The sequence below is a fragment of the Equus quagga genome, chromosome 6, assembly GCF_021613505.1.
Source record: "Equus quagga isolate Etosha38 chromosome 6, UCLA_HA_Equagga_1.0, whole genome shotgun sequence".
NCBI classification, from domain to species: domain Eukaryota; kingdom Metazoa; phylum Chordata; class Mammalia; order Perissodactyla; family Equidae; genus Equus; species Equus quagga.
Genome location: NC_060272.1, coordinates 76,048,351 through 76,068,482, shown reverse-complemented (window position 1 = coordinate 76,068,482; position 20,132 = coordinate 76,048,351). Strand labels below are relative to the sequence as shown.

Here is a 20,132-nt window from a genome sequence, read left to right as displayed (position 1 = left end):
GTTTCCCTAACTTCCAATCTTTAAAGTGGGATAACAATACAAGAAAAATAAAATAAAAATTAAAAGGTAATATGCCTAATAAGCCATTTAGCCATACTGCTTAATTTACTTCTAGTTTTTGAATTCAAAATGAGTCAAGCAATGGTATGGGATTGTTTATTTTTAGAAAATTCTATTAAAATGGAAAATAGTATTTATTATAGGACTTGATATCAAAATTTATCATTTAGTAAAGACATAGGGTGATATGTTTGCAAAAGGACAAATTTTCTACCAAGAAGTTAAAAAGGACACAAAATTACACTTATAAAACACACATATACAAAGATAGATAAATCTGAATTATATATATTAAATGGAATGAGTTTAGGTAGAGTTAAGAAATTTTTACTTGACTTAAAAGCATGAAAACATTGTATAGGCATATAGTAAAGAGGTTTCAGATATATTATCAAAATACATTGGGTACAAATTTCATGTAGTTACTCTAGAATGATCTGCTATGATTCAAGGTAGCTGTGTGGAGTTTGGGCTTCTGCAGGATGTGCCTTAAAGATGTATTTGTGCTGCCTCCTATGTGTAAAGATGATTGACTTAGATATACTTCCCAGACACCACAGTAAAGGAATGTCTCTGAAGTCCTGCATGCTACCAGACAGAGATGGAGAATGCTTACCACGTTGTACAAGCTGATGCACCAACGTTCAAACATAATCTGTCCAGAAAATCCATTAACAAAGGCAAACCAAAGCTGAGAGAGAAGGAAGCCAAATGAAGCACTACATTAGTGTTGACCTAAATATATCCATATATTAAAAAAAAGTGGCACAGAAGATGGACCCTTCAGCTGGCAGAACTACTAGAAAATAATTACTAAGGGGGTCATACAATTGTTCTTTCATAAATTGTGAGTTTCAGATCTCATATATTACTGATATTAAAAAATACTGATGTACTTTGGTAATTAATGGCATATATATTTATACCAAAATATTTCTTGCAAAAGGTCATTTGCAAATAATTTCAAATCAAGTAACAAGGGCTTATTGTATGTCTTCCATGGGCATAGTTACCACATATATCTTTTTTCCATCACAGTATTTTAATAGCCAGCAGGTACTGGGCACTTATCTTAGACAAGGCTGTGTTGTTACTTTAAAGCATTATCATATTTAATCCTGATAGTAATATTATAAAGTAGATATTGTTATCTTGATTTAATAATTGTGGAAACTAAGGCTCAAAAAGATTGATTTATTCACTCAGGCCACACAGCTAATAAGTGGCAGAGATGGGATTGGAGCCCAGAACCATATGACCAACAGCCCATACTCATACACTCATATATTAGGGGTGATTTGTTAAATGCATCACTGATCATAAGACTCAAACAGTTAACATCATGAATTAGAAAAAAATCCTCTTTGGCCACATTTCATAGTTTGGGATTAGGAAGACATAAACTTCAATTCCATCTTCACAACTATGAGAGGTAGTCTTTACATGCATGCAATTTAGAGGCAGACATACCTGAGTTTGAATCCCAGCTCTATCACTTCCTCACTCTCACTGCTATGTGAACTTAGCTTAGTGATTTGGCCTCTCTGAACCTCTATTTCTCATAGGATTTACAAGTTTTAAATAAGATAATACATAAAAATGATTATCACAGTGTCGATATATTGATGCCATTCAATAAATGTTATTTTTGTTACTTGATCACACACAACAGACATAAAATATAATTTAAACAAATTTGCCTCCAATCTTTCCTAGAATGAGTTAGAATTATCAAGGAAATATATTAGCAAATATAATTCATGCACTGAAGCATCTTGCAGTTTAATTGGTTAAAACACAACCATACAAAAACAATTAGATGGTAATGAAATGTAGGTTATAATTGAATATATTTTTAAGAAGAATAAAATCAAGAATCACCATAAAATACCAAGACTAGGTTTTATTGACCTGATACATCCAAAATATTGAAAGACAGAAATATTTCCTGCAAAATTTAGTCCCATTTTGTAGGGTCAATACCAGGTAATCCTAGACAAGATAAGAGTTTATACCCCTCACTTGAAATAACATCCTTGACTACCACATATTTGTGAGATTTTGACTACTCCAAGAAGCCCAGGACTTGGCAAGATGTTTCTGAAAATAATTTTGATAGACCAACTGTAAATGTTATTAGTTGCAGGCACTACAATTTGTTGGAGCCATAGACAAAGTCATTCTGAACCTTTACAACTCAATATTATTCTTTGCTGAAGCAAGGCATTGTTGGACAATTAGATCTATGTATTTTATTGACATTACTTATTTGGTAGAAAAAGAACAATAACAAAGAATTAAATAAAAATTCTAAAAGGTTGGTGTCAAGATGGCAGCATAGGTGGACTCTGAACTCACCTCCTCCCATAAACACAACTCATTTACAACTATTCTTGGAACAATTACCACTGAGAGAGAACTGAAAACTGGATAAAAAGAACCCCTGCAACAAGGGATAGTCCTGACTGAGGAGGAAGATGCAGAAATACCTTTCTAGAGAGAAAAAAGCCACCTTTATGAGCTGTGGAGCTTCAGAGCCAGCTGGGAGCAATCCTAAGGTATGAAGCCTTCCCTGGAGGAGTGGGGGACCTAATTGGGGGAGCATTACCACTATAAGCATCCTTCAGGCTCAGCACAACTGAGACGAGTGTCATGGTATCAGGCTTTGCTGGCTATTAACTACAACAGGGAATACCTCTTGAAATGCTGTCAGACATAAGTGAAAAAAAAAGCCAGCTCTTAAAGGGCCCAAGCACAAATTCACCCATTTTGGAAAGCAACCTAAAATCACCAGAAAAAAAGCACACAGACCTTTCTTTAAAAGAGACTCATTTGATAGGCTCTGGGCAGATCTCAGTGAGAGGTGAGACCTCTCTGGGGACTGAGACATTGCTGGCAGCCATTACCATGACCTAATACAGGCGTGCTGACACAGATGATAGCACACACTATTGGAGTTCTTTCCATGGTCTGTTAGCCTTGCAGTCTGCCCTACCCACTAGAGTGTTGATTTAATTCAGCTCAGCCAGGGTAGGCAGATTTCCCTAGGGACTGGCCCCACCCAAAAGCAAGGCCTCAAGCAACTTGTGGGCCCACATAGGTGGGGTGCTTTGATCCTCCGCAGGCAGGTAAATGGGCCTGCCTCTGCAGGACAGGGCATGCATGAGGAGTGGCTGGATTGTGTGGGGCACTGGTGGAGTGTGTGTGGGCCTTTGCAGTGGGGAAATGGGTCCTCTTCAGGGGGTCAGGATGTGTACATGGGCCAGGACTCTATTGACAGTGTGTGTGAACTTGTGGGCCATGGGGTTTGTCAGCTGCAGAAGACCTATGCTTCTCAAACAGCCACATAGGGGATGAGCCCCACCTTACAAAGCCTGAAACAATTGGGTGCTCCCACGCATGGAGCCAGCCCCACTCAGCTGGAATCCTGAGAGAACCAACAACAGCCTTCCAGGCCAGAGGCCTACAGCAATTGTAAGCCCCTGAGCCTAGAAACCAGCCACTGGGGGCCAACTCACTTAAAAGAAAAACTGTTCCAGGAATGTGCTTTAGACCTTGCAGCCAACTGTGCAGGCACTCCCCAAATCCAATAAAGTGACTGAAGGGTCCATAGCAGCCACACGCAGCTGAGAATTACAGTCAGCTGGCCAGGGGACAGCATTGCCTCCCTGAGCACCTGCAACAAGAGCAACTCTGTCACAACAGAAGGACACATGTAGCCCACAAAGGGGTCACTTAGGAAACATTAGGAACTGATCATGAGAGGGAAGCACACTGCTGGGCCTCATAAGGCATCTCTTACACAAGGCCACAGCTCCAAGATCAGGAGATGTAGCTGATGCACTTAAGACATAGATATAAGCACAGAAAAACAGGCAAAATGAGGAGACAAAGGAATATGTTCCAAATAATGGAACAGGACAAATTTTCAGAAAAAGAACTAAATTAAACAGAGATAAACAATCTACAAGAGTACAAACTAATAGTCATAAGGATGCTCACTGATCTTGGGAGAAGAATGGAAGAATTGAAAAATATAAAAAAGAACCAATCAGAAATGATGAATACAGTATTGGAAATGAAAAATTCACTAGAGAGACTCAATAGCAGAGTAGATGATACAGAAGAATGGATCAGTGAGCTGGATGAAAGATTAGAGGAAATCACCCAAACTGAACAGATAAAAGAGAAAAGAATTAAAAAGAATGAGAACAGTCTAACGGAAATGTGGAACAACATCAAGCACACTAACATTCATAATATAGGTGTCCCAGAAGAAGAGAGAGACAAAGGGGCAGAGAATCTATTTGAAGAAATAATAGCTGAAAGCGTTCCTAACCTAAGGAAGGAAACAGACATCCAAGTAAAAGAAGCACAGAGAGCACCAAACATGATAAACCCAAAGAGGCCCACACCAAAACACATTATAATTAAAATGTCCAAAATTAAACATAAAGAGAGAATCCTAAAAGTCACAAGAGAAAAGCAACAGTGACATACAAAGGAAACCCCATAAGGCTAGCAGCTGACTTCTCAGAAGAAAACTTAAGGCTAGAAGGCAGTGGCACAATATATTTAAAGTGTTAAAAGGAAAAAACCTACAGCCAAGAATACTATACTTTGCAAGGGTATCATTCAGAATGGAAGGAAAGATATAGAGTTTCCTCAACAAGCAACAATTAAAGGAGTTTATCCCTAAGAAACCAGTTTTACAGGAAATGCTAAAGGGATTTATTTAAGTGGGAAAGAGAACACCACAAATAGGATAAGAAAATTATTTTTTTTAAAAAGGTAACAAAATCACTGCAAAAGGCAAAAATACAGTAAAGGGAGTAAACTACCTATGAAGATAATATGAAGCCAAAAACAAAAGTACAAAAATTACCTACTTCAATGATAAGAGGGTAATGGATACAGAGACACGAATAAGAGGTTAGATACGATATCAAAAACATAAAATGTGGGAGGAGGGGAGTAAAAGGTAGAGCTTTAAGAAAGAGATCAAATGTAAGAGACCATCAACTCAATATAGACTGCTATATATGTAGATTATTATATATGAACCTCATGGTAACCAAAACCAGAAACCTATAATAAATACATGAGTAATTAAGAGAAAATAATCCAAATATAATACTAAAGAAAGCCATCAATCCACTAGGGAAGAGAGCAAGAGAAGAAGAAAGGAACAGAGAAGAGCTACTAAAACACCCAGAAAAAAAGTAACAAAATGGCAATAAGTACATACTTATCATAAGCTACATTAAATGTCAATGGACTAAATCCTCCAATCAAAAGACATAACGTGTCCAAGTGAATAAAAAAAATAGACCCATATATATGCTACATACAAAAGACACACTTCAGACCTAAAGACATTTACAAACTGAAAGGGAAGGGAAGGGAAAAAATCCTCCATGCAAATGGCAAGAAAAGAAAGTTGGGGTAGCAATACTTACATCAGACAAAATAGACCTTAAGCCAAAAACTATAACAAGAGACAAAGAAGGGCATTACATAATAAGAAAGAGAACAATCCAACAAGAGGAGATAACACTTGTAAATATCAACGCACCCAACATAGAAGCACCTAAATATATAAAACAATTATTAACAGACATAAAGGAGAAATAGAGAGCAACACAATAATAGTAGGGGACTTTAACATTCCAGTTACACCAATGGATGGATCATCCAAACAGAAGATCAGTAAGGAAACACTGGCCTTAAATGACAGATTAGGCCAGATGGACTTCGTAGATATATACAGAACATTCCATCCAAAAATGGCAGAATACACATTCCTTTCAAATGCTCACGAAACATTCTCCAGGATTGATCACATATTAGGCCACAAAACAAGACTTAATAAATTAAAGAAGACTGAAATAACACCAAGCATCTTTTCTGACCACAACGGTATGAAACTAGAAATCAACTACAGGAAGAAAATCAGAAAAGCCACAAATATGTGGACATTAAACAAAATGCCACTGAACAATGATTGGGTCAATGAAGAAATCAAAGGAGAAACAAAAAACTACCTGGAGACAAATGAAAATGAAAATATGATATGACAAAATCTATGGCATACAGCAAAAGCAGTTTCAGGAGGGAAGTTCCATAGCAATACAGGCCTATATCAACAAACAAGAAAAATCTCATACAAACAATCTAACAGCATACCTAAAGGAACTGGAAAAGGAACAAACAAAGACCAAAATCAGTAGAAGGAAGGAAATAATAAAAATCAGAGCATAAATAAATGAAATAGAGACTAAACAACCAACAGAAAAAATCAATGAAACCAAGAGCTAGTTCTTTGAAAAGATAAACAAAATAGACAAACCTTTAGCTAGACTCACCAAGAAAAAACAAGAGAAGCCTCAAACAAATTGTCAGAAATGAAAGAGAAGAAATTACAATGGACAGCTCAGAAATGCAAAAGATTATAAGAGAATACTGAGAAAAGCTATATGTCAACAACTTGGATAATCTAGAAGAAATGGATAAATTCTTAGAATCATACAACCTTCCAAAACTGAACAAGAAGAAATAGAGAATTTGAATAGACCAATCAGCAGTAAGGAGAGTGAAACAATAATCAAAAACCTCCCCAAAAATAAAAGTCCAGGACCAAATGGCTTCCCTGGTGAATTGTACCAAACATTCAAAGAAGATTGAATACCAATCCTTCTCAAACTCTTCCAAAAAATTGAAGAGGAAGGGAAGCTTCCTAACTCATGCTATAATGCCAACATTACCCTGATACCAAAACCAGACAAGGATGACACTAAAAGAGAAAATTACAGGCCAATATCACTGATCAACATTGATGCAAAAACCCTTAAGAAAATACTAGCTAGTCAAATACAACAATACATTTAAAAGATCATACACCATGATCAAGTGGGACTCATTCCAGGGATGCAGGGATGGTTCAACATCTGCAAATCAATCAATGTGATGCACCACATTAACAAAATGAAGAATAAAAATCACGTGATCATCTCAATAGATGCAGAGAAAGCATTTGACAAGATACAGCATCCATTTATGATAAAAACTCTGAATAAAATGGGTATAAAGGGAAAGTACCTCAACATAATTAGGACATATATGACAAACCCACAGCTAATATCAATCTCAATGGAGAAAAACTGAAAGCTACCCCTCTAAGAACAGGAACCAGACAAGGAGGCCCACTTTCACCACTCATGTAATACAGTATTGGATCTCTGAGCCAGAGCCATCAGGCAAGAAAAAGAAATAAAAGGGACCCAAACTGGAAAAGAAGAACAGAATCTCTCACTATCTGCAGATGACATGATTTTATACAAAGAAAACTCTAAGGAATCCGCTAAAAACTTTTAGAAATAATAAATGAATATGGTAAAGTTGCAGGATACAAAATCAACATACAGAAATTAGTTCTCTTTCTATATACTAACAATGAAGTAGCAGAAAGAGAAATTAAGAATATGATCCCATTTCCAATTGCAACAAAAAGAACAAAACATGTAGGAATAAACTTGACCAAAGAGGTGAAAGATCTGTACACCAAAAACTATAAAACATTGTTCAAAGAAATCGAAGAAGACACAAAGAAATGGAAAAATGTTCCACGCTCTTGGATTGAAAGAATTAACAGTTAAAATGTCCATACATCCTAAGCAATCTACAGATTCAATGCAATCCCTATCAAAGTTCCAACAATGTTTTTCACAGAAATAGAATAAAGAATCCTAAAATTTATATGGAACAGCAAAAGACCACAAATAGCCAAAGGAATTCTGAGAAAAAAGAAGAAAGCTGGAGGTATCACACTCCCTGATTTCAAAATATACTACGAAGCTATAGTAACCCAAACAGCATGGTACTGGCAGAAAAACAGATACACAGATCAATGGAAAAGAATCGAGAGCCCAGAAATAAACCCACACATATATGGACAGCTAATTTTTGACAGAGGAGCCAAGAACGTACAATGGAGAAAGGAAAGTCTCTTCAATAAACGATTTTGGGAAAACTGGATAGCCACAGGCAAAAGAATGAAAGTAGACCATTATCTTACACCATACACAAAAATTAACTCAAAATGGATTAAAGACTTGAATGTAAGATCTGAAACCTCTAAACTTCTAGAAGAAAACATAAGAAGTATTCTCTTCAACATCAGTCTTAGTAGCATATTTTCAAGTAACATGTCTGACCAGGCAAAGGAAACAATAGAAAAAATAAACAAATGGGACTACATCAACCTAAAAAATTCTTCTCAGAAAAGGAAGCCATCAAACAAAATGGAAAGACAACCTAACAAGTGGGAGAAGGTATTTGCAAACCATATATCTACTAAAGGGTTAACATCCAAGTGTAGAAAGAACTCATATATCTCAACAACAAAAAAAACTAACAACCCAATTAAAAAATGGGCAAAAATTGTTAACAGTGATTTCTCCAAAGAAGATATACAGGTGGCCAACGAGCACATGAAAAGATGTTCAACATCATTAACTATCAGGGAAATGCAAATCAAAACTACAACAAGATATCACCTCACTCCCGTCAGAATGGGTATAATTAACAAGACAGGAAACAGTAAGTGTTAGAGAGGGTGTGGAGAGAAGGGAACCCTCATACACTGCTGGTGGGAGTGCAAACTCGTGCAGCCACTACGGAAAATAGTATTGAGATTTCTCAAAAAATTAGGAATAGAAATACCATATGATCCAGCTATTCCACTGCTGGGTATTTATCCAAAGAATATGAAAACACGAATGCATAATTTGACAGATGACATGAAAAAAAGAATGATAAAGTACAGTATTTTAAGCATTTATAAAATTTACTTGTTCTTGATGTTATATAGTCAAAGCATACAATATGGCCTTTCAACACAATATAAAATCTGTCTTTCAAACTAGTTAATGGAATGCACCTCCAAAAATAGAAGTACAGGTCAATGCCTAAACATGTTAATATCACTTTTAGTAACCTTCAAGTGGAAAAATAAATATACCCAGGCAGAATCCCTAAATTGGCAATGTACAGTTAACAGAATATTAGCTGCTTATAGAAATTATATTCTATTCTTCAAGGTATATGGAAAAAATGCAAGTAATTATATTTAAAACTGTGAAGGCCAGCGTCCAGCTAGAGCTAACTCAGATTTGGTGAGTTGGTAGAAAGCTTTTCCAGGTGCTGCTGGTTTGGCAAGCTTCTCAGATTTTCTTCACATAGGACATTATTTATGAAAAAAATGGAACCAAAGGGGCTGGCCCCGTGGCCGAGTGGTTAAGTTCGCGCACTCTGCAGCAGGCGGCCCAGTGTTTCGTTGGTTCGAATCCTGGGCGCGGACATGACACTGCTCATCAGACCACGCTGAGGCAGCGTCCCACATGCCACAACTAGAAGAACCCACAATGAAGAATATACAACTATGTACCGGGGGGCTTTGGGGAGAAAAAGGAAAAAATAAAATCTTTAAAAAAAAAAAAAAATGGAACCAAAGTTATTGTTTTCTATTTCTTGTTCACTCTACTCATCAACTGACCACCAAAAATGCATTAATAGTACTAGAAAAATACTCAACAAAATATTAGCACATCAAATTTATCAATGTGAAAAAAGAATTATATACCAAAACTAAGTAGATTTTATTCCAGAGATACAAACTGGGCCAATATTTGAAAGCCAATCAATGTAACCCCTATATCACCAAACTAAAGAAGAAAAATCATATGCTTACATCATTTGAGAAAGCATTTGACAAAATCCAACACCCATTTGTGGTGAAAACTCCCAGCATTCTAGGAACAGGAGAGAACTTCCTCAACTTGATAAAGTGCATCTACAAAAAAAACCTACAGCTAACATCATATTAAATGGTGAGAAAGTAGGTGCTTTCCTGCTAAGATCCAGAACAAAGCAAGAAAGTCCTCTTCCTCACTCCCATTCAACACAGCACTGGAAGTTGTAGCCAGTGCAAAACGTCAAGAAAAAGAAATAAAAGTCTTAGAGATTAGAAAGGAAGACATAAAGCTGTCCCTCTTTGCAGATGACATAATTGACTTGTAGAAAATCCAAAGGAATATTAAAAAAAAAATCCTATGACTAATAAGTGAGTTTAGCAAGGTTGAAGGATACTAGAATAACCCACAAAAATCAGACATATTTCCATATACTAGCAATGAACACGTGGACACTGAAATTGACTCATAATGCTATTTGCAATTTCTCCAAAGAAAATGAAAATCTTAGATATCATCTAACAAAGCATGTACAGAGCTGTGTGTGGTAAACTACAAAATGCTGATGAAAGAAATCAAAGAAGACAAATAAATGAAGACTCATGCCGTGTTCATGAATCGGAAGATTCAACACAGAAAACATCAATGCTCCCCAAATTCACCTATAAGTTTAACCCGATTCCTATAAAAATTCCAGCAAGTATTTTTGTAGACATAAGTATGCTTATTTTAAAATGTATATGAAAAGGCAAAGGACCTAGAATAACTGAGACAATTAAAAATATATAAAGTGGGAGCAATCATTTCACTTGATGTTAAGGCTGTCCATATCACTATAGTATTCAAGACAATGTGCTGATGGCAGAGGGACAGACACACAGATCAATGGATTAGATTAGAGAATCCAGAAATAGATCTACACAAATATGTCTGATTGATTTTACTTTATTTTTAATAGTAGTAAAAACCATATAAAATAAAATTTACCATCTTAACTACTTTTAAGTGCACAGTTCAGGAGTGTTAAGTACAGTCACATTGTTGTGCAATCTCCAGAACTTTTTCATCTTGCAAAACTGAAACTCTGTACCCACTTAACAATTCTTCATATTCCCCAACCCTCAGCCCTTGGCAACCACCATTCTACTTTCTGTCTGTATGAATTTGACTACTTTACAATCGTACAATATTTGGCTTTTTGTGTCTGGCTTACTTTACTTAGCACAATGTCCTCAAGTTTCATCCACGTTGTAGCATGTGTCAGAATTTCCTTCTTTTTTAAAGCTGAATAATATTCCATTGTGTGGATAACCACATTTGGTTTATCCATCCATCTATCATTGGACATGTGTGTTGCTTCCACCACTTGGCTATTGTGAATATGCTGCTATGAGCACGGCATGTAAATATCTCTTCAAGACCCTGTTTTCAAATCTTTTAAATAGATACTCAGAAGTGGGATTGCTGGATCACATGCTGATTTTATTTTGTTTTATTTTATTTTATTTTATTTTATTTATTTATTTTTTTTGAGGAAGATTAGCCCTGAGCTAACATTGGCCACCAATCCTCCCCTTTTTGCTGAAGAAGACTGGCCTTGAGCTAACATCTGCACCCAACTTCCTTACTTTATATGTGGGACACCTGCCACAGCATGGCTTGACAAGCAGTGCATAGGTCTGCACCCGGGATCCAGGCCACCGAAGTGGAACGTGCGCACTTAACCGCTGTGCCACCTGGCAAGCCCCACTAATTCTATTTTTAATCTTTTGGTGAATCATCATACTGTTTTCCACAGCAGCTGCACCATTTTACATTCTCATCTACTGTGCACAAGAGTCCCAGTTTCTCCACATTATCACCAACACATATTGTTTTCTGTCCAAAAGCAGTATTAAGAAGGAAGTATATAGCAATACAGGCAATACCTCAAGAAACAAGAAAAGTCTGAAATAAACAACCTAATCCTATACCTAAAACAACTAGACAAAGAAGAACAAATGAAGCGCAGAGTTAGTAGAAGGAAGGAAATAAAAATCAGAGTGGCAATAAATGAAACAGAGACCAAAAAGACAATAGAGAAGATCAATGAAACTGGAGATGGTTCTTGTAAAAGACAAACAAAATTGACAAACCTTTATCTGAATCACTAAGAAAAAAATAGAGATGGCTCAAATAAATAAAATCAGAAATGAAAGAGGAAAAATTAAAAGAGATACCACAAAAATACAATGGATTATAAGAGAATACTATGGAAAGCTATATGCCAACAAACTGAATAAACTAGAAGAAATGGATAAATTCTTAGAATCTTACCATTTCCCAAAACTGAATTAAGAATAAATAAAAAATCTGAGTAGACCAATCACTAGTAAAGGGATTGAAACAGTAATCAAAAGCCTCCCAAAAAAACAAAAGTCTAGGACCAGATGGCTTCTCTGGTGAATTCTACTGAATATTCGCAAAAGATTTAATACTCATCCTTCTCAAACTCTTCCAAATAATTCAATAGGAGGGGATGCTTCCTAACTTACTTTATAAGGCCAACATTTATGAGACAAGGACAATACAAAAAAAAAAATTACAGGCCAATATTACTGATGAACATAGATGCAAAAATCCTCAAAAAAATTAGCAAATTGAATACAACAATACATTAAAAGAATTATATGTCACGATCAAGTAAGATTTATCCCAGGGATGCAAGGATGGTTCAACATCTGCAAATCAATGTGATACACCACATTAGCAAAATAAAGGATAAAAATCACATGATCATTTCAAGAGATGCAGAGAAAGCATTTGACAAGATTTGGCATCCATTTATGATAAAAAACTCTCAATAAAATGGGTACAGAAGAAAAGTACCTCAATATAATAAACCCCAAATATGACAAACTCACAGCTAATATCATACTCAATAGTGAAAAACTGAAAGCTATCCCTCTAAGAATAGGAACAAGACAAGAATGCCCATTCTTGCCACTCTTATTCAACACTGTCTTGGAAGTTCTGGCCAGAGCAATTAGGAAAGAAAATAAAACAAAAGGGATCCAAATGGGAAAAGAACAAGTAAAATTGTCACTATTTGCAGATGACATGATTTTATATATAGAAAATTGAACACGTACTTACCACATGACCCAGGAATTGTACTCTTGAATTTTTATCATAAATAGGTGAAAACTTGTATTTACACAAAAACCTATACACAAATGTTCATATCAATTTTATTCATAAAAGCTCTAAACGAGAATGAGTGTAAATGTCCTTCAACAGGCGGATGGTACATAAGTTATACTAAGGGAACTCAAAAGGTTACACACTATATGATACCACTTTTAGAACATTCTTGAAAGAACAACATCATAGAGAACACATTAGTCACTGCCAGGGGTTAGGGATGGATGTGGATATAAAGGTGTAGCATGAGGGAGATCCTTGTGCTGATGGAACAGATCTGTATCTTTCTTGTTGGGGGGTGGGGGACAGGTCTGTATCTTGATTGCTGTGTGAATCTTACACATGGTTAAAACTACAGGATCTCACACACATACACACACGAGTGCAGGTAAAGTTGGTGAAATATGAACAAGCTCTGTGGGTTGTACTAACATCCATTTCCTGGTTTTGATGGTGTCCTGTAGTTATATAAGGTGTTATCTTTGGGGGAAATTGGATGAAGTTTTCATAGGACCTACTGAAAATATTTTTGTAACATCCTGTGAATCTATAACTATTTCAAAATAAAATATTTAAAAATATATTTCCACAGCCAAATTTAAGGCTTATACAAGTATTTTTAAGGTCAGGATAGTGGTTAGAAAATTCATTTTTTACTGAGTCACTTTTATGTGAGCAAAACTTAAAGTGGCATTTCATAACAGTAATTTAAATGAGATAAATCTGAAAAAAACTAAACTACCAAGTCTGCTGTCAAAGAAGAGACCTAGCTCCTCAGTGAAAGAAAGTGTATCTCCTTTCTTACCTCAACAACATACAACACGACATTCTTGTAGAAACAATACAATATGCATTTGGTCACTCAAAAATAATTCCAAGCTCCGTGAACCAACAGAAGCTTCTCCAAGTAGCAAAACTAAAAGACAGAAATAACAGTCAACGTAAGTTCAAATGAACCTACCATTTAGTGGCAAACCCACAAAATGCCATCTTCCCAGTGCTTCATGCTTCAGCAGGCCTGCTGTAGGGAATGCCACGCAGAGGCAAGCAGCATGAAACCGATGCCGGAGACACCCTGACATGGCAGTTGGCTATAAATGAACCTTTTAAAGCTTCATAAAATTAACTTCTCATATTAAAAAAATTAAACATCACTTTTTTGCCCAGCAAATGCTGCCTGGATTTTCACTCGCCACGTACAAGGCTTTGCATTTAATCTGAGACACCTCTAGGACCTTAATCAGGAGAAGGGGTCAGAATTATTTACTAAAAGAAACACCATATCGGAGACAAGAACCTCAGTCTCAGTCACTGGTTTTTCAGTCTCACCAGGTACACATAAAGTCTTGTAGAAATCAGTTCCCCATTTCCTATAATAAATAAATAAAAAGAAAAAATTAAAACTACAAAGGGAGGTAACACGGAGTCTCGGCAGTGCTTGTTTACTTTCCTCACCAACGGGTCCTGAACACCCAGAAACACGCCTAGGATGTGGCGGGCACTCAGTAAACACTTGGGACGGTTGATGACCCAGGGGAGTCGTTCCACAGCCTGAGGTAATTCAGTCATTTCGTGACTCCTAAAATTCAATACTGACTTCAAAGTGGCAGAAGTTGGTACATATGGAAAAGTTAACCTCTCAAAAGAGAATATCTGAGAGTTTGGAACATGAGGGGACAGGATGAGGTGAGAGACATTGACTCATAAAATGCATAGCTAAACTGAAAATAAGTGAATTAAAGAACGAAGGTTTTTGTTTGTTTGTTTGTTTTGACCTAGGACTTGATATTAAACTTGAGTCATTATAAGCAACATTCCAACATCTCAGTTTTTAGCTTTGCGATGATTTCCTATTTCTGGGGATGATTTAAAAATATGAAGAAATTTGGGGAGGGAGAAGCGAATCATTTACTCTTTTCAGAGAGTAAAATGATCCAGGTTGTGAGCACGTTATACCGATACACTCAGGGAGGGAAAGTGGTGCATCACCAAGAGGTGGCAAAGAAAAAGCCACTGTTGGGCCACTGCTGCAGTGTACTTCATGGCGGGAGGGGGTGGGGCAGAAACAGGAAAATGTCCACCACAGTGCTGGGGACAAGACTCATCCCGGGAAAAGTACAAAACTGCACACACCATGGCATAATACCCTCTCCCCGTCTCCATTCAAAGCTGCTGTCTGGTAAAAGTAAGATGGAAAAAAACTGGCGCGGCTTACAGTGTTATCATTAACCTGGAATAGCGTGTTAATAGGGGCCAAAGCAAGAATCAAACCAATCTCCCGCATTACTGACTGGCGTGGTATGGCAACTTAGGGGTGGGTGGAAGGAAAAAAATGAAAGAAAGCCTGATATCGCACAACATCTGCCTAATCATAAATGCAGCTGCGATAAGAGGGGCTGGGACAAAGGTCAAAGAGAATTCAGACACAGGCAGCAGAGAGAGTTTAGTTCTGCTGCTGATGACAAACACGGTGGGGACCACGGCAGACTATAAAACCCTGCCTACCTCTCTCTGTTTCTCTCAGACTTTAACTTTGATGAGAACAACCTGAGGATTCTAAACGCTTTCAAGATTTGGTTTAAAAAGAGAAGGTTGGAATTGCCTTCCCTAGACATACTTGAGAAAATGGTGAACAGAGATTGCTGTGGGTCCCCAAGACACGCGACACCTGCCATGGCGCTCAGTGCATCTATGGTGTGTAATAGTTCAAGGCTTATGTCACACATCATCGCTGAGCCCATGAGAGGCATGTATCCCAATGGCATTTAGCAATTAAGGAAAGGAAATAGGTGAGTTTGGTGTGTCCGTTTCCTTGTTTACAGAGTGGTGCCTTGATCATAGTCTACTGACACTTCCTCAGCCAGGACCACCTAGCACATAGGAGCCCCAGTTTTCCTATCTATAAAGCCAGGACACTTAATCCATGAGTAAAGAGGAGAATCTCCAAACTGATCTGATTCAAACATTGGGGCAATATGCTTTTCATCTGTGGTACAGAGCCCTAGGAATCCATGCTGTGACCACTCTAGTTTTAGGCGTCCACTTACCTGTGGACAGATTACTAAATCATCTAGCCTCTCAGAGACAGCCACCATAGGAACAGCCCCAGCAGGCGTGGCCTCCCCAGAGTACCAGGTTATTCCTAAGAGCTGCTCAAGAATTACATAATGCTCCTGAATTCAGCAAGAGTGAAAAGTGTTATTGTTAATTGCTCAAATGTGATGAAAATATTATATCCATTAAAAGCCAATATCAAATTATTGATCAAAATATTATATTATTCAAAAGTAAAAATATTAAAATGTAGAAAGAGGGGGCATTCTTATTAAACAGCAAAGGATATTACATAAACATGCAGGGGCTATAAATCGCAGGGCTACACACTCTTCTTAAATGCCTTCCAATGAATGATACAGCCGCTGTGGAAGGGAGTTTGGCTGTTTCTTGCAAAACTAAATATACTCTTACCATATGATCCAGCAATTGCACTTTTTGGTATTGACTCAAAGGAATTGAAAACTTATGTCCATGCAAAAACCTGCACATGGATATTTATAGCAGCTTTATTCATAATTGCCAGAACTTGGAAATAACCAAGATGTCCTTCAGTAGGTGAATAGACAAACTGTGATACACCCAGACAATGGAATGTTATTCAGCACTAGAAAGAAGTGATCTATTAAGCCATAAAAGACATGGAGGAAATGTAAATGTATATTACTAAGTGAGAGAAGTTAGTTTGAAAAGCCTATATACTGGATGATTCCAAACAAATGACATTCTGTAAAAGACAAAACTAGAGAGGCAATAAGAGAGATCAGTGGCTGCAAAGGGTTAGTGTGGAGGGAGGAATGACCAGACGGAGCACAGAGCATTTTTTAAGGCAATGAAATTATTCTGTATGATATTATAATGGTGGATACATATCCTTATGTATTTGTCCAAATCCATAGAATGTTCAGCACCAAGAGTGAATCCCAATGTGAACTATGGACTTTGGGAGATTATGATGTGTCACTGTAGCTTCATCAATTATAACAAATGCACCACTCTGGTTGGGGACATTGATAGTAGGGGAGGCTGTGTGTGTGTGTGTGTGGCCAGGGTGTACATGGGAACTTTCTATATTTCCTGCTTAATTTTGCTGTGAAGCCACAACTGCTCTAAAATATAAAGTCTATTTTTTTAAAAAATGCCTGCCAAGAGGCAGTGCCTCCTTTAAAAACAAAAGAGAGAAAACGGGGAAATTATAAGTCTTTAAGAACTCTTCATCAAGAGACATCACAAAGCAAAACACACATTACAGACTGGATTGACTAGGGATTGAGAGATTATATTAGCAGAGCTACAGATCCTTGGCAGCATCGATTTAACCAGCTCAATAGCTAGTCAAGAAACACCTTTTCTGCTGCAAAGTGCCTAACGACAAAACTAAAGAGAACCCCAAATGTGCTGGTAGTTTCATTTGGAAAGCAGTTTAAGGAGTAGGGTAGACCTCGGGGATGGACCCAAGGTCTTCAGTACTCTCCATGCCCACATCGCTGACCTGTGCGATGGCATAATCTGAGTTGTTGGATGCCTGCATGTCCTTGTTTCCACTGATTCCCACACCCACGTGGGCCATCCGGATCATCCCAACATCGTTGGCACCGTCCCCAATGGCAAGAGTGATGGCCCTTACATGCTTCTTAACCAAGGCCACTATTTCAGCCTTCTGAAGAGATAACCTGAAAAAGAAGACAGAAACAACCACTTTATAGCATTTTGGTTTGGTTCATTTTATTCACCCTGTTCTAAAAGCTTTTATGAAGGAGTCAGCAATAATCTACACATAGCCACATTTAAATGGTAGTTACTGGTAAATTTCCCCACTCATTAATTAAACTTTGTACATATATAAACAACTTCTTACCCACCCAAAAAAAGAAAAAGAAGCAAAAAAAAAAAAAAAAACATACAGCAGCTTCTTTAACATCCCCAAAGAAATACATAATATCAGTTGCCCAGTTTACACGGAGATAAATTCTTCAGTTTGCCATTTTCCCCACCCCTCCCTGTTGCCTGACACTGGCCTGCTCTAGTATTTTACATTATCTACCTACATGAGAGCAAGAAGTGAAAGTCCACTATTTCTAAAACCATATGAAGGCATTTGCCCAAAATATAGAATGTAAAGCAGCCTTTGCAAATGAAACTACTCTCAAGAGAACTCGAAAAATACGAGGAGATATAAAAACATGAAGGTATCAGTCAGGAGAATCGAGGTAATGCTGTAGTAACTACAACAAACAAAAGCTAAGTGACATAACAAATATTCGCTTCTTTCTCATGCTTTGTGCCCAATGTAGATTAGGATACATCGTTGATCCTTTTTTTTCTGAGACAAGCTACAAAAGTTAATTTAATATTCCTAAAAAATGTCAGGCTAGTATACCCTGTCTGCCCATAAAATATTTACAAATATTCTAAGAAAGGAGAAGCAAAACTTTGATCTCTTATTCATCACACATTTATTCATTGACTCAATAAGTTGGACACACACCTCTCCCAAAAGTGGTAGGGGACACACAAAGGTTTTATTTTCTAGTAAGTAAATGACCTCACTTATTATCCCCTTCCCACAAAACAGCTTCTAAAAATGAATTTGAATTTAACTTTTTCAAATTTCAGGTGAGATTACGAAAACCTTAGGAGATAGAATGGCGAATTCAAAGTACTGAAAGGAAAAAAAGTCAACCATAAAAAGTATTTCATCCAATAATAGATTTAAATTAGAAATTAGAGAAAAGAATATAGGAAATAGCCAAATGTGTGGGAATTAAACAACACACTTTTTTTGTTGTTGTTGAGGAAGAATGGCCCTGACCTAACATCTGTGCCCATCTTCCTCCATTTTATGTGTGGGATGCCTGCCACAGCATGGCTTCACAAGCGGTGCGTAGGTCTATGCCTGAGAGCTGAACCAGTGAACCCTGGGCCACTGAAGCTGAATGTGCAAACTTAACCGCTGCACCACTGGGCCAGCCCCTAAACAACACACTTTTAAATAGCCCATAAGTGAAAAAGGAAGTCACAAGGGAAATGAGAAAATACTGTACCTTGAACTGAATCACAGTGAAAACACAACGTATCAAAATTTGTAACATGTAGTTAAATCAGTGCTTACAGATTTATAGCTTGAAATGCTTACAGTAGAAAAGAAGAAAGGCTTAAAATCAATGATAGAAGCCTACACCTTAAGGAGCCAGAAAAAGAAGAATAAATTAAATTAAAAGTAAGCTGAAAGAAATAATACAGATAAGAATATATTATATTATATATCAGAATATAATATTATTATGTATTATGATTATATATTATATACACATATAATATATTAATATATTATATATCAGAATGTAAATAGAAACTAGACAAACCACAGACTTGGCCCTTTGAAAAGATCAGCAAAATTGAACAAGGGAAAAAAAGAGAGAGTAAATAGAAATTGTCCACATGAGGAAGGAAAGAAGGACCACCACCACACATCACACAGAAATAAAAAAGAAAGAAAGAAAGGACTACTCTGAAAAGCTTTATGCCAACCAATTTGACAACTAGATAAAACGGAAAAATTCCTTGAAAGACACAAATTACCAAAACTAACTGAAGGAGATGCCGAAAATATTTAGTAAAGAAACTGAATGGGGTCGGCTCCGTGGCCGAGTGGTTAAGTTCTCGCGCTCCACTGCAGCAGCCCAGGGTTCGGATCCTGGGTGCGGACATGGCACCGCTCATCAGGCCACGTTGAGGCAGTGTCCCACATCCCACAACTAGAAGGACCTGCAACTAGGATACACAACCATGTGGCGGGGTGGGGGGGGGGGATGGTTTGGGAAGATAAAGCAGGAAAAAAAAGAAGAAGATTGGCAACAGTTGTTAGCTCAGGTGCCGATCTTTTAAAAAATAAAAATGAATTAGTTATCAAAACCTTCTCACAAGGAAAGGTCCAGGCCCGGTCAACAGTCAAGTGTGTCAAACATTTTAGGAAGAAATCATACTAATACTGCAGAAAGTATCTTAGAAAACAGGACGAAGAAACACTTCCCAACTCAGTTTATCAGGCTGGAATTATCCTGATACCACAACCAGGCAAAGCCT

The 20,132-nt window shown here is 37.2% G+C and overlaps 1 protein-coding gene across 1 annotated transcript in view; it reads right to left on the bottom strand.

Annotated features, from left to right (window-relative positions):
* LOC124240745 (phospholipid-transporting ATPase IB-like) overlaps positions 1-20,132 on the bottom strand; it is a 175,591-nt gene that overhangs the window by 35,027 nt on the left and 120,432 nt on the right. The window contains 3 exon segments of the mRNA XM_046663871.1: positions 677-751; positions 13,798-13,908; positions 17,539-17,719. Of these exon segments, the coding sequence (XP_046519827.1) occupies positions 677-751; positions 13,798-13,908; positions 17,539-17,719 (367 nt within the window).